This window comes from Neomonachus schauinslandi, chromosome 4, assembly GCF_002201575.2.
Source record: "Neomonachus schauinslandi chromosome 4, ASM220157v2, whole genome shotgun sequence".
Lineage (NCBI taxonomy): Eukaryota > Metazoa > Chordata > Mammalia > Carnivora > Phocidae > Neomonachus > Neomonachus schauinslandi.
The window spans coordinates 135,505,213-135,530,426 of record NC_058406.1 but is presented as its reverse complement, the minus strand read 5'-3'; the positions used below and the strand labels follow the sequence as shown (position 1 = coordinate 135,530,426).

The 25,214-nt window shown below is 44.0% G+C and overlaps 1 protein-coding gene across 1 annotated transcript; it reads left to right on the top strand.

Annotated features, from left to right (window-relative positions):
- Nucleotides 1-319: 319 nt before the first annotated feature.
- Nucleotides 320-17,599, top strand: PAG1 (phosphoprotein membrane anchor with glycosphingolipid microdomains 1). Its single transcript, XM_021688398.2, has 7 exons — nucleotides 320-326; nucleotides 455-659; nucleotides 2,185-2,236; nucleotides 5,409-5,505; nucleotides 7,218-7,819; nucleotides 11,180-11,239; nucleotides 15,571-17,599. Exons 2-7 carry the CDS (start codon nucleotides 535-537, stop codon nucleotides 15,937-15,939), a joined length of 1,305 nt encoding a protein of 434 aa, XP_021544073.1. The 5' UTR covers nucleotides 320-326; nucleotides 455-534; the 3' UTR covers nucleotides 15,940-17,599.
- Nucleotides 17,600-25,214: the final 7,615 nt, after the last annotated feature.

Here is a 25,214-nt window from a genome sequence, read left to right as displayed (position 1 = left end):
TCATTAATTGGACCAGCCTTCAATCTTCTCAAAGAGAGGTAGGTTTGGGAGCTAGGGAGATAGGTGGGGAAGATGTGAACTGCATTTTTGAAAGCTGTAATAAATACTTTACACTGCTCTGGGAAAAAAAATCCAAATAAGCATTTATTTGCCATAGAATACATGGGATCTTATTTTATTTGAAGACCTTAAGAATCTATCCCCAAACATATCAAAATAAGCTACCCATTGCCTCAAACACTGAGCATTCCCACTCTGTATGTTTCCAGGTGAGGAAAACAAAGGCCTAGACAACAGGGGGGACTTGGCCAGAGGCAGGTGTCCAGGTGAGCCCCGCACGTCCCGCACACACCTCCCTGACTCTGCTCAGAGCCTTCCTCCTGACACGCACTCGTTACAAGACTCTGTCACTTCACGTGAGAAGTTGTTTCAAAACACACTGGTCTCTCTGCAGGACGAAGCACCCCGCGCCCATGTTCCCCCGTCTGCAGGACTGACGGACTCCATCAGCTCGTGCCACTTCCTGCTCCCACCATGGGACCCCCGGGGAGCATGCTGAGCAGCGGGCAAGTGCAGGTGGTCCTGTGGGGCAGTTTGGCCACTGTCGCCACTTTCTTCCTCATCAGCTTCCTCGTTTTTCTGTGCTCCAGTTGTGACAGGTGAGAGCCAAGGTGTATCCACTGGAACCCTAAAATAACCCGTTCCCTGTACCCAGAAGATTCTTCACGTGAAAAGCATGTAGCAATCCCACTACATAAACATTCACAGAAACCCCTGTGTTAAAATTAACTTCTCAGCTAGCATCCCAGGACACTTTTTTGTGGCTGAATGAAAATCCGTATCTGATTCTGCTGAGGTGCAACTGGAAGAAGCCTCACGTACAAAACTTCCCAGAATGAAATTCTTGCCATTCTTTTGAGCACATCCTTGTTGAAATGAATGTTGTCTTTTCGCATCTATGGACATGGGGAAATCTAAGTCTGATGTGTATTAAAGGTACTCTTTTTGCTGCCCCTTGAGAGTTACTGCGAAGTATTGCTGTTACATGGTTTGAAAGGATCATTTTATTAAAGATTGGTAATCTGGACCTACTGTTTCTTAAGAAACATGAATTTTCCTATGAGAGAGATGAGTTGTATAAGAAATAATCTTGTGTTTTTTTAGAGTTACACTTCTCCTCCACCCCTCCATGTCTCCCTCATATAAAGTGTCTGTACTCCCCCAAAAGAGATCTTTGCTCAGGAGCAACATTCTTCCTAACAGGAAGTAATTTCCCAGGTGCTCCAACACTGTTAGGGTACCGGCAGGCTCCGGGTGGGTTGGTGCAGACCAGCCAGCCCTCTTCCAAACCCTCCTCTGTAACTTCAGCAGAGACCCTGAGGTCTCCATCAAAAGGGGTAAAGTCAGATTCTCTGGACCAAGTAGCCTTCTCATCCCTGCCCAGTGTGGACCTGGGCTCTGCAGCTGGGTCTGAGTCTGATCAGGAAGATGGCGGGCAGAAGAGTTGGCTGCCCTGCCCTTGGGAGGGCCTGCCTGTAATTATTTACACTCCCACTAGGTGTCACTGTTGCCTCGTACATACATGGGAAATGCAGTCTCTAGTACTGATGGCTTTCTTTAGACCGTCCTGAGTAAAAATAAATTCTATTTTTATTTGATGGACTTTTCCATAGACTGGAAGTACATATGACTCATCCTGAGAGCATGTATCCTTCCCGACGTGCCAAAATTTGTATTTTCTTTCATTATTTTCCCAGTCCCATGGCAGTGTGCAGTCAACTTAGCAAAGATTCTGAGTTAAGACAAATGAACAGTAGAGAATTGTCTGCATTTTCTTTAAAAAAAAAAAAAAGGCAAAATCCTTTCTAGTATTCTAGATATGAACAGTTTCTACTCAGGAACATGCCTCAGTCCTCTTGTTGTAAACTTATATTTTCTACTCTGGGAGAAAGGGGAGAGCCAGAGAGGTGATGGGTCTCATGCTGTGACTTGACCCCCTCAGACCCCGACGCCTGCAAAGGAGTGACAGAATCACTGTCCAGCTTTTGCTTCCTTGGCAAAATAAACCAGGATCTTAAAAGAGAGACTTAAAAGTTGATAAATATTAGGATAGAAAGGGGAGTGTATGTTTGATTTTAGATGGCATGTTTCATATTACAGCAATGTTTTATTTTTCCATTTCAGAGAGAAGAAGCCGAGGCAGCAGAGTGGGGACCATGAGAACCTGATGACCGTGGTGAGCCCGTGTGCACATGTCTGTGTGTTTTAAAACATCAGCCGCTTATCTAAGCACTGTGCCCACAAGCTGCCGAGCTGAAGGAAACAGAGGGAGAGAACCCAGCAGAGTTAGCTGGCCGCCGAGGCTGTGCCCTCTCTCTGTAGGATTCTTATTCAGCATGCCTAGAGGCCTGTGCAATTAGCCGGCTTGGTTGGGAGGGTTTCTGAAATGGATACAATCGTGCTGCTGCCAGAGAGATCCTTCCAGAGCTCCAGCCTACCTACTACCGCAGGGACGCAGGGACGCCTCTGCCCAGCTCCAGCCCTGTAGCTGTTTGCTAGGGCTGCGTGCATAACAGAGGACCACAAACTGTGGGGCTTAAGCAACACATGTATTGTCTTGGAGTTCTGGAGGCTAGAAATGGAGATCAAGGTGTCCGCAGGGCTGGTTCTTCCAAGAGCTTGGAGGGCGAGTCTGCTCCAGGCCCTTCTTGCTCCTGGTGGCTTGCCTGCGATCTTTGCTGCTCCTGGGTGCCTTCACTGTCACCTGCTGTCCTCCCTGTGTCTCTCCACGTGGTCTCTGTGCAAGCTTCCCTGTTTTAGAAGGACTCCGACGTGACCTCATCTTATGGAGATATGGTCCAGCTAGGTTTCCCCAGCCCTCCTTTCTTACTGGCCGGTCAAGCCCCTCAGATTCCCCCTGGTGAGGAGCAGCCTGAGCGTCCCGGTCCTGCCTTGTTCTCTCCACTCAGGTCATGCCCTCACCTGGCTGAGCAATTCTAGCAGTGGGGCGACGGGGCCACCCCATAGTGGCAGGGCAGACGGCATCCGTCTTGCTTGAGCCCCATGGCAGTGTGAAAACAGAGAAGTGTTTCCAGTCCCTGACGGAATTTCTCAAGATCAGGGAAAAACTGCTTTGGGGGAGCGGGTGTGAAACATGTAGCCAGCAGACAGAGGCAGAGCCCCAGGAGGGGTCTCCACTCCCAGGCTCCCGCCCTACGGATGGGCGGGGCTCGTGGATCCCCAGCAGCAGACAGGAAGTTGTCGGGGCTCCCTAGCCGCCTCCTCTGTGCGCTCGCACACACCTCACCCACTGCTGTCCTGGGTTCTCAGCCCCGCCTCTGGTCGTGAACCCCACTTCTCAGCTGCACCCCGCGCCTCTCTTGGCACAGACTGCTGCTGTGGTGGCATCGGGGCCCGGCGGGGGGGCCGCTCTACTGTCGCTCCTCCCACATGTTCTTCCCCGCCCCCCGTGCTCCTCCGCGCCAGATGGCAGGTGAGGTTAGGGCAGGAGGAAGGGCTTCCATCTCTGTGCTCCATCCCGCGGCCTTCCGAGCCGCAGTTCTCAAGGGTGGCCTGCACTGCTGGCAAGCCCCCTGCTGTGTGATTCTGCTGGAGGCTCACGGTGGAGAGCCCCATGGTAGACCTCGAGCGCCTGCTTGTCCACCCCGGGTCAGCAGCAGCCCTGGGTGAGACAGAAGAGAGTGGCAGGCGGGTGAACGGAAGACGGAGACTCTCACGTACCATCTCCTTCAGAACCCCACAGCCTCTCTCATGCAGATGTGCGCGCGAGAGCGCGAGAGCGCGAGAGCGCACATGTTCACATGGGCACTGGTTGCGAGCTCACGCACACAGCCTGTCCACCCGGCTCTCTGTAAGAGCTTCCCTCTCAGCTTCTAAATCTTGTTCAACTTGCAGACTCGCCATTTAGGCCAAAGAAGCCACTGTGGTCAGCCTCGCTTCCCTGCCCCCCAGCCCCCAATCCCAGCTCTTCTACATCCCGGCTCCCTCCTAAGCCCCAGAGGAGCCACCACTAAATTCTAGCCTAAAACAATCCCGAGGCACGGGGTGGCCGGGAGTCTGCACCTGGGGCTTCAGAGAGAGAGGGAGGCTCACTCCGGGCTCCACTGCGGGCCCTCTGTCCTGGGAGCTGAGAGTAGACGTAGTGGCCAAGACCGATTATGCTACTTCAGCAGGTTGTGATGCTGTCATAAGCCTGCCTGAGGCCTTCCCCCTTCACCCCTGACTCCTGTCCGGGTGGGACCCTTCTGTGCTATGAGCCTCTGCGCCATACGATCCTGGCACCCTAACGCGATGACCCACCTCCTGGCACTCTTCAGTCAGGAGGAGCATTACGCCGACACAGCAGACTCACAGGAAGGGTTCATGACACAGCGTGAGCTATTTGCTATGATTATTTGATTCCCAGTAAGAAGTTAGAGAATTTAGGAAGCCAACTGGCCAAGCTTCTGGAGCTGTTTAAATCAGAACTTTCCATGTGGACTCCTGGCACATGGTCCAGGTGTGGCGTCCCGGGTCACACATGCTGTGTCTTCTGTGAGAAGGATGTGGGAACAGGTCGCATCAGCAGTGATTCAGACCGCCTCAGGGAACCAGCTGGGCATTTAAAGAAACCCGTGAGCTACCAACTTCCTTCGTGACTACGTGTAGCTGTAGCTCAGCCTGGCACCCTATTCCATGTCCTATCTCCACATTCGAGCCCAACAGGAAAACCTTCACTGCTCTTCTTCCCTCCAGGCATCCTGACTTTGTGACAATAAGTTTGCAAACCTGCTAGTTAACATATGGCTGTTCTTGTGAATCCTGAAGCAGAGACGTGGCTGCTTATGAAACAGTCTCAGAAATCAATGACCTTCTCATCTTCGGCCAGACTGCAGTCTCTTCCCTTCAGGTGGCATGTTTTTCCTGGCCTGGCACGCCTTTAAGAACAGCATCTTATAGGACCTGTGGTACAAACAATGAACCTGCTGTCTGCTGGAGTCAATTCTGACCAGCACCGGGGCTCTTGGTCCCCTTTTCACCTTGAGCTAAGGGGACTGATCCCTCATGCCCTACCCGTAGCCCACTTGTAGAGCACCAGGTAGAAAGCCCTGCAGACGGTCTTGGAAGATTCCCAGGGTCCTGAGAGCCCGGGACAACTCTGTCCAGCAGAGCGGTGCAGCATGACGGACGTGTTTCTGTACGTGATCCGATACACTGACCACCAGGCACTGATTGCTGCTGGGACTCCAGATGTGACCAGTACGGCAGAGCAACTCACGGTTGCTTGGTATCACTGAGTTTAAGCGGATTTGGGTTTCTGTTGTTGCTGTTTTAATTTTTAGACAAAGCCAGGGCTGCTGTCCTCTGCCTACAGCCTGATTGATGCCTCATGTGTGTTTGCTTCGCAGCCTTCCGACAAGGAGATGTTCAGCCATTCGGTAACTAGCCTGGCCACAGACGCGCCTGCCGGCAGCGAGCACAACGGGATCCTCACCAACGGCGACGGTAGGTTCTGCGAAAGGACCAGCTTTCCACGCAGGCCTCGTCACCTGAGACAGAAGTCATTTCAAAATCCGTAGCTCAAAACCTAGGCAATGCGTTCCTGCTCACTCTTAGTATTCCTACCAGTTTTAGCACAGAACAGCTCATTTGGACGAAAAGCTAGTACTTATTAATTGGTTTCTCTGTGCCATTGCTCTAAGATTTGTATCCTAACTCATCCTTACAACTACCCAGTCAGATCCCTGTTGTTAGTAGTAGTATTACTCCCTGTAAGATAGCTCCTGTTACAACTTACCGGTGAAGAAACAGCGGCACATCGCTGCTTCAGCCAGTTACCACAAACTCGGTGGTGCCGCAGAGCAGCAGAAGTGTATTCACTCACAGCCCTAAAGTCAAGAGTACCAGCAGCGCTCCATTTCCTCCTCAAGGCTCTAGGGGGAATCCATTTCCTTCCCGTTTCAGCTTCTTGAGGCCGCCTGCATTTCTTGACTGCTAGCCTTTCCCTCCATCTCCCCCTCTCTCCCCAACTCTCCCGCCTCCTCTGTCACTTAAAAGGACCCTCATGATTACATCGGGCCCCCCTGGGTAACTCAGGCTGCTCTCCCATCTCAGGGTCAGCTGATCATTCATCTGCACCTCTGGGATGACTGGCTACACACATAGTGGTGCCTACCACTGGGTTAGACACGGGCCTGGGCTCCAGGGGTCTTCCAGAATCCCAGTCTAGTCAGTAAAAAAAAAGATTAAAAACCTTGTTATAAACACCACATACATACACATAGCAAGACTATACATAATATGTAAGGACTATATATTATATAGAAAGTATATAAGATAAATATATGCATGAACATAGATGTATATTTAAGTACACATTTATACGTATGTACTTATACTTTTCATACTTATATATAAAGACTATAAAATGGAGCAACAGTCATTTAATAACTGTTGGCTACAATGTTAAGTATCAGAAGGGCAGGGCTAGGCTTTGTTGATGTATCTCCAGCACTTTAATGGTCTCTGGCACATAGTAGGCCCTCAATAAGCATTTGATAAAGGGATGACTGAATGGTTTCCCACAGTGCATTTCAGTGGAAATCTAAGAATTTCACATTTGATTTTCTGATTTGAGGTAGAAATGGTAAGGGGAAGGGGCGGCGAGATGGAAGGAAGACCTTTAAAGAGGCACGGGCGTACTGTCCCTTTGTACTTGCGGTTGAGGGTACACTTTTGCCCCACTGTTTCCGTCATGTCTGCCAAACAAAAGTGACCATTGAAAGGGGGATGGTTACAGTTATTCCCTCCAAACGGGAGGCAGCCAGCAAGGCCAGGGAGGGTGGCCACCTGCGTGTCCCTACCCCCCTTTTGGTGCCCAGCCTCTCACGGAGTCAGACCTCTGGTCACATTAGACACACTGCTTCTTAAGCAACTCATCAATAAGCAATCCTATTAATAAGCAATGAAAGTAACTGTGAACCAAATTTATAGCCAAGTCAGTTTATTAAATGTGTGTATTGGAAAGATGTAATAGCTGGCTATTACATAGTTTCAGCTGTGGTTGAAATATCAACAATCATATCATCTGTAATGTGCAGTTTAGAGTCAAATAAAAAGTAAGCACCTTGATTTAACTTAACTTTGCATTATCCATTCACTGTAATAATTATTTAAGGAATTGTCTGTCTCCATTTTTCATACTTCTGCCGCTTTAGTTCTTTCAGAAGACAGTACTCTGACCTCCATGCAACATTATGAGGAGGTCCAGACCTCAGCTTCGGATCTGCTGGACTCCCAGGACAGCATGGGGAAGCCAAAATGTCATCAGAGCCGGGAACTGCCCAGAATTCCCCCTGACAGCGCAGTGGACACGATGCTCAATGCAAGGAGCGTGGACGGGGTCCAGGGCCTAGGGACGGAAGGGCCGTATGAAGTGCTCAAGGATAGTTCCTCCCAAGAAAATATGGTGGAGGACTGCTTGTATGAAACTGTGAAAGAAATTAGGGAGGTGGCAGCAGCCGTGAACCCAGGGAAGGGCCACAGCAGCAGGTCAAAGTCGACTTCCGCTCTGAAAGAGCTTCCTGGGCCCCAAGCCCCCCAAGCGGACTTCGCTGAATATGCATCAGTGGACAGAAACAAAAAGTGTCGACAGAGCGTTAACGCAGAGACTGTTCTGGGAAATTCTTGCGATCTGGAAGAGGAAGCCCCACCACCTGTCCCCGTTAAACTTCTGGATGAAAATGAAAACCTTCAGGAGAAGGAAGAGAGCAAGAAAGCAGAGGAAGGAGCCACAGAGGGGACCAGCGAAACCAACAAGGTGGGCTCTCGTGGTTGTCTTTCATGTGCTTTTGTCATGATTGGGAATCTAGCTCCTCCTGGGGCTTTTACTGGCACATTGTTCTGGGAAATACATACAAACACTTTCAGGTTCGTTGAATGATGAAAGCTGTTTTAGCATAAGCTGTGTTTGACTTTTTCCCCCCTCCAAATAATAAAATACAGAAAATGCATGCTTGTAAAATATTTCTCTGTTGGCTAACTTGGATATTTTCCAGTTTTTACATCATGTCTAATTGGGGCCAAGTATTATTTTCTTCATTTTGAAGATCAGGAATTAAATGGAGACTGACTCTTTGCCACACATTTAGCCTCTTCTGCTCATTGCTGCTCAAGCAGCAGCGTGATGTTTACCCTTCTGGGATCCCAGAAATCAGAGCACAGGAATACACACGGAGAGAACAGACTCACAGGTGCCACTGTGGGTCTATCTGATTCTATGCAGACTTTTATATAAATCAAGTAAAAGATTTTATTTTGTGACAATTTCAAAACAATAGCCTATAACTCTTAAGTTTAGATAATCAACAAAGCTCTAAAATGTATTAACAATGCCTGAGCCTTCTGTTTCTGGCAACCTGACATGGGAGCCACAATAGCCTGAAATTCACATCTCCTGTAGTCAGGATCTCCTTGGAATTTAACTAGGCCCAGTCTTCTTATGCAACTACTATCTGATTTCTATTCTCTACACGGGAAAAAGCAAGGTTCTCATCTCAGGTTTTGGTAGGAAGGATAAGTAGGTCAGTCAATAGTAGCCTTAAAAAGGATCTGGAGTTCATGATCAAAATGTGCATCCTGGCTATGGTTATATAGGTTATACCAAGTAAGTCATTCTTTGTGGTATTCTCTGAATGCATTTCGACTTTTCATATTACCCATGAAATCAGCTATTGAGAGCCTCAATACAGGTGTTTATGAACCGAGTCATAAAATGCAAAAGTGCAGTCTGACGTTTTGCCCTGCATATAACCAAAGATAATTAATGTAAAGTTCATTGTGCCTAAAGCAGTTAAGGCTTTTTTACTTATAAGGACTTGAAAGATAAGAAGGCCAATTGTCTAACCACTACTAGTGATATCTCTAGATATCACATTAGAGTCTGGAAATACCCATCTGGGAATCAGATTACCTTTCTGTAGTAATACAAGAATGATAACCCATCACATCCGTTATAAATAATCCTAATTAAATTTTAAGCAATTCAGAGAACTTGAAACATTTAATATTCATTCATTTTTTCATTCATTCACAAGAAGATTTTAGTGAGCACCACCTATATGCCACACAGCCTTCTAGGGGCTGAGAATACACTGGTGACCAAAACATATAAATGAACAAAAATTCCTGCCCCCCCGTGGAGCTTACATTTTAGTGGGGGGAGAGAGACATAAATATGCACATAAGTATATGGTATTTTCGAAGGTTTTAAGGTTTATAGGGAAAAATTAGAACAGAATAATGATTAGGAAAGTAGAGTGGGAGTACAATTGTGAATCATTGGTCAGGGTATGCCTATTGTGAAGACGGCATCTGAATGACATGTTCAAGGAGATGAGAAAGTTGGGGAAGAGCAGATGGAGCGGGGGAAGGGGCAGTGTGAAGGTGCTGAGGCTGGAGCTTGCCCGGCCTATCCAGGGAAGAGGAGGGGACAGGTGTAGCTGGAGAGGGAAGAGCAGGATAAGAGTAGTAGAAAGGTAACCAGGGGCCCAATCCTGTGTGGCCTCTACTCATAATCTGAATTAAAAAGGGGTCATTAGAAAATCTTGAGCAGAAGAATGGATTACTCTAGGTTTGGAAAAGATCGCTCTGACTATAGTGTAAAATTCAACTGTCCAGGGTGGGAGCAAGGAGACCAATCAGGTGGCCATTCTCACAAACCAGACAAGAGAGGATGGATGGTGGCTTGGAACAAGGTGCAAGTAATGGGAGATGCTAAACTAGAGCCAGGAGTTCTGTCGGTGGACCAGATGTGTAATGAAAGAAAGAAAAGATAACGATGAGTCCCAGGTTTGGCCTGAGCCACCAGAAAGATGGCATCACCCTTAACTGAAATGGAGAGGACTGCAGGCAGGCAAGTTTTTGGAGAAGACCGGGTATTCAGTGCTAGACGTGTTTTGTTGGAGACACATGCTGGATATCTGAGTAGACGCAGCAGAGAGTAGCTTGATAACTGAGCAGCCTTATAAGAAAGGGCCTGGGCTACTTTTGTACACTTGGAAGTCCTCAGCAGAAAGTTTTTCTTAAAGCTATGACACTAGATGAGGTCACTGGATGAGTGGAAATGGCATCTAGAAGAGTTCCCAGGGCACAGGTCTGGGAAAGAAAAGGAACCAGCAGAGGACACCAAAATAGGAAAGAAAAACAGGAAAGTTCGGTGTCCTGGAAGCCAAGTGAAGAAGGTTCAGGGACAGAGGAGTGGCCACTATGGCAAATACAGCGATGGATCAGAAAGTGAGGGCTGAGGATTGACCGTCCTGTTGGTTACACAGTGGATATTGGTGTCCTTGGAGTGTCAGAGGCAGAAACTTGTCTGAAATGGATTGAGAGAGAGAATAGGAAGAGAAAAATTATGTGAGCGACTTTTTTAGACAACTCTTTTAGGAGGTTTTGCTATAAAGGGATGAGGCATTAGATGGAACTGGAAGAAAGGTTGTTTGTTTTTAGAATCAGAGAAATAACAGCATGGTTTCGCGTGGGTGGGAATGATTTTATAGTGAGGGAAAAGATGATGATATAAACAAAATGGGAGACTTGCTGGAGCACATATTCACGAGCAGATGTGAGGGGGCAGGATCTCATGCATAAGGGGAAGGGGTCACTTTAAAGAGGGGGTCACTTCAAAGAGAGTTCTTTGGTGACAGGGAGGAAGGAAAATTCAAGAATGCAGAGATGGGGGCAGGGTGGGGTACAAGTTCATGGACATGTCTTCTGATTTCTTCGGTTTTCTCAAGGTCACCAGCTAGGACTAAGGATGGGTTAAGAAGGTGTTGGAGTCTGGGGAAAGAGAAGAAAGTGGGAAGTGGACAGCTTGGAGAGCAGGGACCGGCTGTCCTAGCAAGTGCGGTATGACAGGGAGCAGCATCAAGGACTCGCTGGGGGGTTGAATTCACCAGTGATCAGGAAGAGCAGTGGGTACTTAATACTACTGGGTATTGAAAAAGTCACACAGTAGAGTTTTATGTGTTTATCCTCAGTTGCTTGACATGATTTCTTTGTAGAAAAATTTCTTCCCTAAAAATCATTTGAAAACATCTTTATAGATAGATGTGTCAAAACATATGCAAAAGAAAGGCTGGATCAAACTATACCTTCCCTTGGTTTGTGTTTGTTTTAACAGAGATTTAGTTCATTGTCGTACAAGTCCCGGGAAGAGGACCCAACTCTCACAGAAGAAGAGGTGAGTTTTGTTGCTTTTTAAAAAATAACCACAAAGCTCTAAAGAATAGAGTTTCTCTCCTTGCATAAATGACTGTCACATTACCCTTCTCTGAAAAAGCTAAAATACTCTCTTTGGCATATGTCTGGAGATCAGAGTTTGGGGAGGTTGGCTTTATAATGGTTCAGAGAGAGTGACTGGCAGATGGTAAGACAAGAAGGAAGACAGGATGAACAGGTCACCTAAGTAAAAGAAACTAAGTAGGAAAGAAGCATCAGAAAAAAAAAAAAAAAATAGAGGAGGGGAGAAAATAGAATGAGAAGAGAGAAATTTAAGTATGAGAGCTTTAGTTGAGCAGTCAGGAAGATCACCTGTAAGGAAATTAATCATGGGTTGGAAAATACAGGAAATTGGAACGGGTGGGTATAGGGAATTTAATCCAGCCTGGGAGATGGAGGAGGAAGGCTTTAATGAGGAATTTCGGAGGCCGAGAGCAGGTAACTCCAGGAAGTACAATTCCAGGCTGGCGCAAGAGTCAGACATAACGGCCAACGGGAGAGAGCCCAAGTCCCGGGCTAAAGACTCACCGGTTAGATTTCTCAGTGACACGTTAAACTTATACAGTCCAGTATGTACATACATATATATGTATATACACACACACACACAGACACATACACACATACACACACACACATATAACATCAAGCTAGGCTCAGAGAGCTGAACACCTTAATTTATCTAGCTGCATATAGCTTCTGTCTGGAATTCCTAGCATGATAAATTTGGTACATGTACAAAAATGACATACATATGCAGGTACATCCCCTCCTATCACACTTTGCACGGAGTATTAAAATAGGAAATAGACTACAATCCCACATTGGAAGTTCAAAGAGCAGAAGAGCTTTCCGTAGGTAATGTTGCCCACTTGCTTCTGTTTCCTGCCCCAAGGAATGGACCTGCCATCTCTCCACCTGGTCGCACAAGCCAGAACCCTGGACATCATCGTAGACACCCCATTTCCTCACTGTCCGCAGCTCCCCTGGTTTCTTTCGCACACTGCTCTCTCCATGGGCACAGTGCCCACCCCTCCCAGGACTAAGGCAGTGCACCCTCCTGCCAGGCCTGTGGCCGCTCCTTTGCCTTCTCCCAGCCGTCTGTCGTCCACACTGCACCACAGCCCTCCCACCTGGGACAAGAAAGTAGAATATATGAGAGATCTGGAAACCAGTCCTTTAAAATATGTTGAGACAAGTAAAATTTTAAATTCCTTTTCTTCTAATCTTACATTGTTTGTAGTTTCAGAAAATAGGACCTAGGTATACTGATGAATTTTTAACATAGATTAAAAGAACTGTGATTCACATATAGTCATTAGGAAGATGTTTTAGAAAAAATAATTTATGGAAGTCACTTATTTCTGTATTTATGTAATAGAATGTTAGACAGTCCAGACTGAAACCGAGATCTGAGTTTTCAGTACTATTATCCCAATTTCGCAGAATGATGGGGAAAGGGTTGCTTATAGAAAGAGAAATGGGGAAAAGGTAGAGAGTAATTTATGAGAACATAATAACAATTTACAGCCTGAATAAAAAAGATGAAAGATTTAAAAGAGAAAAATTGTGAAGCTAAATAGCAAGGGGGCTTGAAAGGAACCTATCTACAAAATAGAAATAATAGTCCTAGAAGGCAAATACTCAAATAGAACATCAGAAGACTTGAGAATCTTTTATAAGTGTTAAAATTTACGACATCATCTGCACAGTAGGTTCCTGCCCAGAGATAATATGAAGTTGCAAGTTAATGAAAAGAGCCTGTAACTTTCTAAAAAGAATATAAAGGCCAAGAAAACCCAAGTAATTATAAAGAGTAGGGGCATTAATGGCAGGCATTGTGGGGAAGAGAGTTGAGGAGAGAAGCTGAAAGGGGCCAACCCCCACTGTTACAATGTAGGTAAAGGTGTGTTCGTCCTTGATGTTCCCCCTGAAGGTGAAGAGTGTGTAGCTAGTATGCGGACTCCCCTTCTCACTGTCATCTCTGATTTACCACCATCTATTTGGACCACCTTTTAGATATCCAGTTCCATATGTTTGCACCTCACTAGGAAAAGCAGGTGATTTACTTTAATTCTTCCTAATTTCAAAGAAATTCTAAATCTTCATTTCAAGAGTAATTTTTCCACTAAATCTCTAAGGTGAGAATGTCAATATAAGTAATTCCTAATATTAATACCCTAATATTAAAAGGGTTAGAGCAACATGGCAAGAGTTTCCCAGAGATTATTTCTCTAGCTCCGAATGTTTGGATTGTCAAGGCCTGGCAAAACAGAGCCCCCAGGCTGCAGTGGAAAGTTCTCATGCAAATGACCAGTTAGTGTGTGCGCGGCAGGCCTGTCTTGAGAAGCTTTTGAGGCCAGCTGGAAACTTCATCCACAGTATGTGAGATATGTGAAAGCAAGAGAATCTCTCTCTGCACTTGGGAAGCCAAGCATCTGTCAGTAGGCATGTTCATGTATTTCCTCGGTGTTTTGAATCAATCAGTGATTATGGCCAAGATAAATAGAGGTAATGAAGGATATTTCTACTTATTTCCAACCATGATTTCTAACAATAAAATAATAACCCTCAAAAAGATCTCTTAAAAATCTCTTAATCAGTATGTTTAATCTATCATTACCAACAAGAATTAAATCCCTCTTGATAGTAGAGGTTATATGGGGTAGATTAGCAAGACTGAGTAGGTGTGCCTGGAAAGTAGCCCACTTTTCCCATAGGAAAGAGTGCCCTGTAAGTTAATTGTCTCCAAATTTCATTTCTGAGTTGGCTGGCTGCAAATAAAAATAAATTTTTCCCACTGAAGAAAACTTAGCCCTGTCTGTAAATGTCTATTTAACCAGAAATATGCTATGAAGTTGAAAATTAATGGAAAATGAGGCTTTTACAGATCTATGTGTATTGCCAACCAGAATCCAGGACCTACTTTTCAGACCACTTTGATGCGGAAAGAGTGGGTCAGAGAGTCTAATTCGGTGGTTCTCATACTTTAGTGGGCGTGCTGGGCCCCATGCCCCTGAGTTTCTGATTCAATGCTTCTGGGATGGAGCCCGAGGACTTAACCTTTCTAATAAATTCCCACATCCTGCTGCTGCCAGTTCGAAGCCCACATTTTGCGAACCATTCATCTAACATATTTTCTGCCCTTGTTTCTTAAAGCAGTAGAGCTCTTTTTCATGTGAAATAGCATTCTGATAATAGAAATCGGATAAAACATGATACACTGTAGTCAGGTCCCAGGGGCCTCTTGAACTTCCTGTTCCGCCTGCTCTCCTCACGCCCCTCAGAAGACCCAGAGAGAACCTGGTTTTCACGGAGTTGTGCCAATATGGCTGGTCTACTTGCAAAGTTGAAGATACCATATAAAATTGTTCTCTAGAAGTATACTCCAGGATTAGTACAGGCAACAAAGAATCCACTTCTGGGTTTATATCTGAAGGAAATGAAATCACTGTCTTGAAGACAATATCTTCACCCTCATGTTCTTTGCAGCATTATTCACAATAGCCAAGACATGGAAACAACCTAAGTGTTTATCAGCCGATGAATGGACAAAGAAAATGTGAGATAGACACAGACGCATACACATTATAAATACACATTTGTATATAGCAATACATGTGTACACACACACACACACACACACACACAGGAATATTATTCAGTCATGAAAAAGAAGGGAATTCTGCCTTTTGTGACAACTTGGATAGACCTTGACAGCATTATGCTAAGTGAAATAAGTCAGACAGAGAAACACAAATACTATATGTTCTCACCTACATGTGTAATCTAAAAAAGCCAAACTCAGAAATAGCAAATAGAATGGTGTTGCCAGGGTTTGGGGAGTAGGGGAAATGGGGACATGTTGGTCAAAGGGTACAAACTCTCAGCTATAAGCCGAATAAGTTCTAATAAATAATACTAATAATACTAATAAATACTAATTAAAAATAGTATACTATCATTCTTGAAAGTTGAAAGGGTAGATCTTAAATGTTATCACCACACACAAAAAAAATGGTCATTATGGCAATGAAGGAGTTAACTAACCTTGGCGATAATCACTTCACAGTATATATATGTGTCAAATAACCATGTTGTACACCTTCAACTTACCTAAGTCATATGTCAGTGATATCTCACTAAAGCTGGGAAAATTGGCAAAACAAAAAAAACCCCACAACCTTAAAGGGACACACACCTGCCTATAGAGCTAAATATCTAGCTTGTCACTATAAAGGGGGAAGGAGGAGTCAAACTTGAAGCTTATTTAATTCACCCTTTGTTTTCTAGATCTCAGCCATGTATTCATCAGTAAATAAACCTGGACAGTCAGGGAGTAAATCAGGACAGTCTCTTAAAGCACCGGAGTCCAGCTACACCTCCATCCAAAGAGCCACTCAGAGATCTCCCTCTTCCTGTAATGATCTCTACGCTACTGTTAAAGACTTGGAGAAAACTCCAAACAGCGTCAGCACACTTCCACCAGCAGTAAGACCCAGTGAGGAGCCCGAGCCTGATTACGAAGCAATACAAACTCTAAACAGAGAGGAAGATAAGGCCACCCCAGAGACCAACGGCCAACGTGGCCTTTTCCCAAAAGAGAATGACTATGAGAGCATTGGGGACTTGCAGCAATGCAGAGATATCACCAGGCTCTAGCAACCCAGAAGACAGGCCCACACAACATACGATCGGCCGGTTGGGGGGCATTTCTTCTGTGGAAGACAAGAAGCGACATCAACCCCTACTTTATATGCTGCTCTAGTAATCCGACGACAATTGAAGATGTGGAGACTGTTTCCCGGGGTTGGAAACAGTGAGGTACGTACCTGACTGCACCCGAGTGTGCCCCTGCGTGCTGGGGGGCACTGCACACCCAAGCACATCTCCCTTGTGCACCCTCACCCTCTGGAAAGATCCCAGCTGTCCGTGGTTTCACCCTGTGAGTGAGGAAAGCCGAGCTGCAAGGAAGAACCGCGTTCATCAAGAACCACGACTCCACCTGCCTAACATACTGCCATTCACAAGAGCCAGGTTTTTCTGCCTTTCTTCCCTTTTTTTTTTTTTTCTATCTGCTCCTCACATTTAAATGTACGGCTTTCTTCCCCCTTGAAATCTTCCGACTTCTAATGGTTCATTCCAAGAAAATTCCCCCACAAGGCTTGGCCTTTGCCTTCAACTTCGGTGTTTTAAGATGGTAAGAAACTGTGGTTGCTGGTCACTGGCAGCTCCCCAATCCTCTTCCAAGAGCCGCACCTGGGAAAAAAAGGACCCTGCAGGTGGGCAGGACTGGGACTGCCCCCCCCCCCCCCCCAAGCTTCTTAGACCTTCCTTCCTCCTGATTTGGGCACTCCACATCAGCAGCCTCTCCCAAAGTACTTGAAGTCATTTTTAGATGCTTTATTTTATTTTTCTAGTCAAAGCGGTTCCCTCCCCACACCCCTCCCCCCCAGTATGTGAAACTCTTCAGAGCCTTTTCAGTATTTTCAATGAATATTGTGGTACTTCTATACTTGTTTTAGCCCAGAGTTCATTCCTCTGAAACAGCCTTAATCTCTATGTTGGGACACAGACCACATATTTGGACGGCAGCCATGGCGTCCGTCTCTGAAGGGCTGTGGACTTGAATGTGTATTTCTGATGACCCCTGCTGCCACACCAACGTGTGAGATTTCCTAAGTGAACTGCTACCCTAAGGTAATCTAAAATTAAAATGTAAACATTTATTTTTGTTATATAAATTTATAAGATGTTTTAGGTTTAACGCCTAATTTCTAGAAACTGCCAGAAAAAAATGTATATTAACTATTTTGATTTTATGTACAATGATTTATACTCTCATTTTGAAAAAAAAAACCATAAAGCACATAAGCTAGGTAATTACACGTAGTTGTTGTCTGTTTTCTAATCAAGTGTTTAAAATATTGAAGGTTTTTAAAGACTTTTCAAATGGTACTTGGAGCTGTGGTCAAAGTCATCTGGCTCACTAGAGAAATAAGTGGAATGAACATAAATGATCATTTTCAGTGATTTGTGGTGGGCTATACTGAAATATTTGAAATGGTAAAAAAAAAAATGAAGAATGAAATAGGACTAGGGATGACTGCATTATTAACCTCATGAAGGTATTATAACTCCATTAAGATTTAGCTACATTTTTAAGAAAATTTACAGTGGTGGATTCTGCAATCCAGTGCTTGCAAATGCAAATTGCCTATTGGGATTCTTTTTTCCCTTCATTTTACAAAAATCAGTGGCTGAAATAACTCCTATTAAGAGCTCAGCCTGGTTTGAATTTAATCATCTCTTTAAATTTTATAAGGCCGACATTGGGAAACTTGTTCACTTTTCGTCTGAAAAGGGCCCTGCTATTATGCGGTGTGGCTATAGCAAGGGACCCTTGCCTACACTGATTTAAAAAAAAAAAAAAAGAGGCAATTATCGTGTACTGCTGTGCCGTCTCTGGCTTGTCAGACTTTTCACTCCTTCTGACAAAGGACGCGACCGGGAGGAGGAAGGATCCTGCAAATGGTAGGGACCAGCTCACGGGCATGCCTTTCCCATCCCTCGCATTCGTGGCTGGGTTTTGTGACTGCTCCGTAATACATTTCTGCCATTGTGAAGTCAGCTTTGCCGGGGTAAGCTGCTTGGTGGTCAGTAGTTTGCGGTCAGCCTGGCCTCTCCCATGAAGACCTCATGAGCCTAAGCACAATCATCACGGACTAGAAGGAGATGGCAGAATACCGTTGGGTTGGGGGAAAGGTTACCAGGAAGGTGCCAAGGTCCTTGCTCTCTGAATTTGTATCTTTCGTGAGCACTGTTTTTGCCTGGTGATTTTCTTTGCTTACTTAGTATGAATGAGTTTGACCCACCAATCTCTTACACCATGGGGTTTCTTTAGCTCCTGCTGATGGCCATGTCACATCGCATACCTAGTGTTGTGCTTGCTGCAATAATGTCCTTTATGAGCACCCGACCGCTCAAAAGTCTTACTGTCTTCCATAATGTCTTTACTTATTGCCAGGGAAGTGAATATGATCTCTAAAGTGTAAAATCATTTCTAGAGAGAAAAGTTCTTTATAGTCCTATCATCTTGAAATTTCATTATCAGAATTTCCCCCAGAAGTTCCGAAATAAAGGCTATTATATAGCCATAAAATATGCACTGAAACCTCTCTCTTGATTTGAGAATCTGTGCTAAGAATAAGTTGCGATTTAAAGTATTGTAAGTATATTTTAGAAGAAACTAGAAGGCCCTCCAGTGCAAATCCTAAAAGAAAAAGTAATAGCACAATCCCTGAGGGTTGGGGGAGAGAGAAGCAGAGTAAACTTGAGGAGCTGGCTCTGCTCTTGAGATCATTAGGTACCTTATGGAAGTATATTTACTGATGCATCATCATGGTTTTGACCTTATAGTACAGTATTTCATAAATGTCATCACTTTTTACTTTATTCATTGAAAATCTGTGCTAGTCTTTGAGTTGGACAAAAGCCTATGGCTTCTTGAAAAAAGTTTCATGTTCAGCTAAATGCACAAAAGGTAATTATAAAAAAAATTTTACTCTTCAACTTTGACATCTATTATTATGCATTGTTATCATTTAGGTTATGTGGAATCTCACAATTAAAATAAGCTTTTGGAAATTTTTTTGTTTTATAAGTCAGAATTATAAACTCATCTTGCCTAAAAGTAGAATCTTTGCTTTTAGTCAGATATTTTGAAAGTTTAGAAGATTTTTTTATGCTGCTTTTACTGTTTCTCAAATGCAGTCAGCAGGAGAGAATGACCTGTTTTATGTGAAATGTTTGAGGAAATCTTTAAATTCTAGAAGAAAGCAATTTTTTCTAATATGTGGGCCACATACATTTTTTTTCCAGTCCTGCACTAAACTGCATCATTAGGTCTATTAAAGATTTTGAAAGTACTGCTGTCCTTTGTGGGGAAAAGACTAATTACTGATTTATCTGCCCTCAAAATCCAAGAGTTAATTTTAATTGAGTGCTAACAATAGGTAGTCCACATAAAGAACTAAAATTTAACCTCAGGATGTCACTAGATCTATTTCTCATATTAGATTTCCTTTTTCCAATTAGAGCATTTATTTACTTGAACCAGTAACAAACTGTGCATGTATGTGTATGTATGTATACTATACATATATATTTACATAAGCACACATAGACATATCTAAAGTTGTTCTGGTGCCTGATTAGTGAGGATACATCCTAGTATGTATTTGCAATGTCTACCCTATTAGTGTGATGACTATTGTCATAAAAGCAGAATAGAAAAAAAGCTATCCAATAGTTTTCATTTAGTAATTACAAGAAAACCTTCCTAAGTTACCTCATATCATTTTTCTAATAAATTCAGATTCTAAATTGCATCCATAATTCTCTTAGCTGAAAAACAGTGGTATTTTAAAGTAGTTTTTTCATATGTGTGGCTCATTACATATTCAACATGACAGGAGGAAATGTAAATAGGTGTCCTTCTCAGAGATCATGTCAAGAAGAGATCTGGCAGAAAGCACCAAGAGCCATGTGAGCCAGGATGGAGCCCCAGCAAGGTGACCCCCCACCGGGTGGCAGAAGCAGAGGTCTGTTATCACTCGGTTGCATTGTCTTTCCTTCTCTTTGGAAGCCACGAGAGTTTAGCACAGAGCCAGCAAGCGATGAGGTAGTATGACAGACGGAACATGGCTCGGAGGTGGGGACGTGGATAATCACGGAGCCGCAGCTCAGGACTCAAGTAGGATTTTGTAAATGAGTAAATGACATTTTTTTCAGTGTTCCTTGTACTAGTTAATATGAGTCCGTGTGATCTAGTGATGCCATTCTTCTGAAAGTGTTGGCTTCTGGTCCCCAGCCAGCTTCGTCTGGGCTGCTGGAGGCACAGTAGGTACTGATGGTTCTTTCCTGGAAACCCTGACAGGCTTATTGTACTGTGTCACTGGGGGAAGTTAAAGTGTAATGTTTGGTGTTAATAAGTGACTGATGTGAAAAATAGGAACATGTGTCTATAATATCAAATATGGCTTTTTTTTTTTTTTTGGCAGTGAAATCTATATTCCTTGTCCTGTGGTAGTCTTTTCTTGCCTCTGTGTTGTACCTTTCTTAAGTACATTATTCTTGACAGTGGCATTGGACAAGTTGAACACACATAGAAAGTGTTTGACTTAAAGAGATCAGTCCAGAAACCATGCTAAATTAGTCTTCATCTGAAATTATGAAAGTAAATTTAAAAAGCCGTGGTCCAGAAGAGAACAAATATTCATAAGTGTTTTTTTCCCTACTGTTCATTTTTAAGTCTGTTTACATCCAGTCTCTGATATTTATAAAGTATTCATTGTTTTTCCAGGTTCTTCTTTATTGAACTAAGAAATAGTTCAGATTTCCCTTAATGCCAGATGAAATGAGAAATGTTACAATTTTTATTAAAAGGGCAATTTTTTAAGCATTCAGTTTGGTAATCATTTATCTTGATGCATTTAAATTAGATTTTTCTTTGCTCACCATTTATATGCTATGGGTATTTTTAAAAAATGTAATGTACTCTGGTTGTCTCAGATCACCTTATGTAATGGATTATTAAGGCTGGTAAATGGTCATTCTTCAGACTTCTGTGTTAGATTGGCAACAGTTTTAATGTTACCTTTTAAATATCATGTATTATTAATGCACCTCATGTTTTCAGGGAAAGTTTGAAATATAGCTAAACAAATAGGAATTTGCATTTCATTGTTCATGCATTTTTTCCTCATAAAAATAGTTTCTCAAAAAAATGACCTATTACTCTTAGGTGGTCCTGATCAGCTTCAAAGTGCTCCTCTTGCTCAAAAATAATCCATGACAGTAGCATTTGGACTCATTGTCTCCGGAGGTCTTTGTCACGGTCAAACTGTCCAATTCACAAAAGAGTGGTAAAATTGTTTCCAGTACTCGGAATTTTTAACCTTCATTTTAAGTCTGAAAATCTCTCTTATTGGCTTCAACATCTTGGAACGTTTTCCCCTGCCTTACTCTGGGCCTTTTAAGGAGCAAGTCTGCAACACGGGGACGTGAAGCTACTCTTTCTCCCCATCTCACTTCGGTTCCTGCTGCGACTTTGCACAGCACCCCCCTGCTCCTCTTCCCCACCCAGCCGCTCTGCTGTTCATGGCACATTCCCACACATCTTTTCCGATGTGGACACAACCCACAGATCACACATCCTGCCTGCGATCACAGAACCATTCCCCGCCATCACCCAGTGAGCAGACAGCTCTGCCCAACTCACATTTTCCTGTGTCACAGGCTGCTGAGACAAGGCCACAGGCCCACCTAGGGAAGCAGATGCTGGGTTATTTGCACGGGCTTTGCTAAACCATGTTCATTCTTCCCCACCTCCGTCATGAGAATGGTTGGCACTAGGGGGCCGTGGAAGAGAACTTTAAGTTCTGTTACAAGGACTCCAACTCCCGGTTGGAATGTCTGGTTTGGTTTTGTTAACAAGTTGGAAACTATCAGTTTAAAACAAACTTTCTTTTTCCCTTCTTAAACTGAAGGAGAAAAAAAAATTAATCTTAGATCCCATTTAGGTAGTAAAGGCTTCCCTGAAAGACAGCCCTGTCCTTCTATAGGTGAAGAGGCTAAAACCAAAAGCCAAGTCTGTCTCTGAATATTCCTTTGACACATTTTTATGTATTTTTAATGTAAAGCCCATAAATGAATCTGAGATGATGTTCATGACCTATCCTGTAAGCCTGCTTGCCTTTTTTTTATTTTTTGCACTTATTTTTTGAATATAGGCTTTTCTTGTTTTTCCTGGAGCCATGCTAGAAACAATTCCAATGGGCTACTCCATGACTGCCTCCTGGAGTCCCGGCAATGTGGCAGCACTGTTAGCCGGGCTTGCCTCTTAGGGAGAAGCATGTGAAAAATGCCAGACAAGCTGACTTCTATGTACAAGTCAACAAGCACTCGAGAAGTCCTTTATGCCTCAGATTTTGACATTTAAAAAATTTTTCGGAGTACCAACTACATATTTGATTGGGGGGTGAGGGAGTTGGTGAGCAGGACAGGGATTAGACCTAAAATTTGAACTAAGTGGCATGGGCAAGACTTCCCACCCCATTCAGTTTGTGTGCGTCTCTGGGAAATGTATTATCCCAGCTCCCTGTCAACCACTCCTGAGTTGCTTAAGGAGCAAATAGTAAGTATGTAGAAATGAAAAAGATGACCTCAAAGATTTAAATTATTTTTAGATATTTTCTTTGTAAACTCAGGAATAAGCCTGGTTTATGAAAAGCATAATATGGCTACTACAGCTGTAATTTATAAGTAACTAGATACATCCTTTCAAATATGTTTCATTTAAACACCTACTTTGTTGTAACTGGGAAAAGAAACTCCTCATAAAAAAAAAAAAGACTTCACTAAAAGAGTGTGTCATCAACCTATCAATCACCCGCCCCAGAGTGCTTGTTTCTTGCCTATAGTATAGTTTTTCAAAAATTTTTATGGGAGAAAAAAATGCATTTTTTTCTTGGAAAAGTGAATTAAGGTATTGAATTAAATTCTCAGAGAGGACAACTTAAAGAGAAGCATTGGATTTAGAGATGAGCTCACAGCTCTGTGGTCCCTGTTCCAGCATTGACTTTATTGTGTGACCTTGAACAAATGATTTAACTACTCTGTGCCTCAGTTTCTCCATGTGCAAAATGGGGATAATGATACCAACCATTGCCTACCTCATATGGATGTTATGGGGACAAATAAGATAATATAAATACAAATGCTTTATCTCTGGAAGAAAGGTGCTATATAAATTAAAGTTGTGTTGTTTTTAATGATGCAGTTATTATGTTTAGGGTTTAAATAATAGCAATACTGTTAGTCATCTTAAGAATAAGTTTCCATTTAACACATAATTACAATTCTCTTCTGTGGCCAAATCTTGATCATTCATCCAGTATTGGTACGTAAGGAACTGAAATGGGTATTTGTTTTCTGTGTATTTCTGCCCATAGTATTTCTATTCTGAATGTTCCCAAAAGATTGGAGTTTAACTTGTAATATCTTATAGTTTACATGTAATGAACCTTAATCATGCTGTGTATAAAAGTATAATTACATGTAAATAGCAGGTACATTGTAATTAAAGGCACTTATCAAATTGTCTTTGTTCTTTTTAAATTGCAATAAAAGTCAGTTTTATATAAAAGCTTGTTAAAATTCATTTGGGAATTTTTTGGGAATGTCAAGAATGCTAGTGTATATGCCTTAGAGCATAACCAGAGTTGTGGGATTTTAGCAGTCAGCTCGCCACAGTGCCAGGACGGAGGATGTGCCCGATGACCAGGCGTAGTGGTTAGAATCGCAAACTGCAGGAAAGGACCTGAGTTTGAGTCCCAGCTCCACTACGACTTTGAGGAAGCTGTTGGACTTTTCCATACCCATTTCCACATATAAAGTGAGGGGTAGTAGTACAGAACCTACTAACAGGGTTGTCTTGGGGATTAAATGAGGCACTGAGCACGGTACCCAGCAAATAACTGCTAAATGCTCTGGAAGTGCAAGCAGACCATCCTCACAAGCCTGGGAAATTTGTGCCGATGTCTACCCAACTGCTAGCCACTCTTGTGAAGAAAGGCAACCTGACAGCAAATAATGCCCCCAGCCTATGAGGAAAACCCACTTGCTTGATGGCTGAGGGAGCTGTAACCCCAGCAGGAATCTCGGAGCAAAGAGTTTTATATCAGTGACCCTGGCTGTCCCCTTCCCTGATAACTGGAGGCTGGCCTTGGCGCCAAAAGGAGAAGCAAGGGTTTTCTTTGGCAAGCTCCTGACTCCTTTACATCTGGCCCTTTAACTCCAAGTACCCCCAAACCCACACCTTGCCTGTTATTAGACCCCCCCCACACACACACACATACAAAACCTGGGCCTCCTCTCTGGACCTTTTCCCGCTCCCTCCTTCTCCACCCCATCTGCACAATGATACATACCCTGTTCTCAGTTTCTGCAGGGCTGATCTGTTCCCTTCTAAGGAACTAACTCCTCCCTCTAGGTTACTGTGCCCACTGCTCCTAGGATCGTTCATGATTTAAGGAACCTGCTGCCTATCCGTCTTGAGCCACAGCCACCCTTAATTGTCACCGTGGGCGCTACAAACCTATGAGAGGCTGCTGGGAGTACCGGGGGGTGGGGGAGGCAAAGGAGGGAACAGAGGCATCCTGCCGACTGTACCTCATCGGCAAATGCTTGCTGTGTCTTCACCGAGGCCCTGCCTGCTTCCCTCCAGCCCCCACCCTGCTCTGTGGCAAAGGAGCCCGGCTCCCTCTCCACCTTTGCTTTCTCATGCCTGACGCAGGGCAGTGATGACAGCCTGGAGGCAAATGCAGGAAGGGCCCGGCCATCTTGGTTTCAAGCCCCTGCTTCATTGCTCACCATGTAGGGAGAATTTCCTCTCCCAACTCCACTCTGTGTGCAGAGGGTTAGAGCTAAAAGAGGTGCCTCAGTTGGTTAAGGGTCTGACTCTTGATTTCAGCTCAGGTCTCACGGTTGTGAGATCAAGCCCCGCATCAGGCTTATGCGCTGGGCAGGGAGTCTGCTGGAGATTCCGCCTCTCCCCCCACCCACACGTGCACTCGCTCGCTCGCTCGGTTGCTCGCTCGCTCTCAAAAAAAAGTTTGTTTTGAGTCTCTGCATCATAGAACCAGGTTTCCGCTACCTGAGGAAACTGAAGTTCTAGAGCTGAGCAATTTGGAAGATTCTCTGTCACCTGTGGACTAGAGTGGTCTTTGCAATCCCGTCAGAGGCACACTGTCAATTCTAGACACAACCATAGGCCATATCTAACAAGTACTCGTTACAGGAAGTGGGGAATTCTGGGACCCTAGTTAAGGTGAGCATGACATAGTCCACCCTTTCTTGTCATTGTTTAAAAAATA

What these genes read in the sequence shown, in the direction of transcription:
- PAG1 (XM_021688398.2), top strand. Translation starts at nt 535, where the DNA reads ATGGGACCCCCGGGGAGCATGCTGAGCAGCGGGCAAGTGCAGGTGGTC. An exon ending in CTGTGCTCCAGTTGTGACAG is followed by an intron (nt 660 to 2,184) that starts GTGAGAGCCAAG and finishes TTTCCATTTCAG; the next exon opens with AGAGAAGAAGCCGAGGCAGC. An exon ending in GGACCAGCGAAACCAACAAG is followed by an intron (nt 7,820 to 11,179) that starts GTGGGCTCTCGT and finishes TTGTTTTAACAG; the next exon opens with AGATTTAGTTCATTGTCGTA.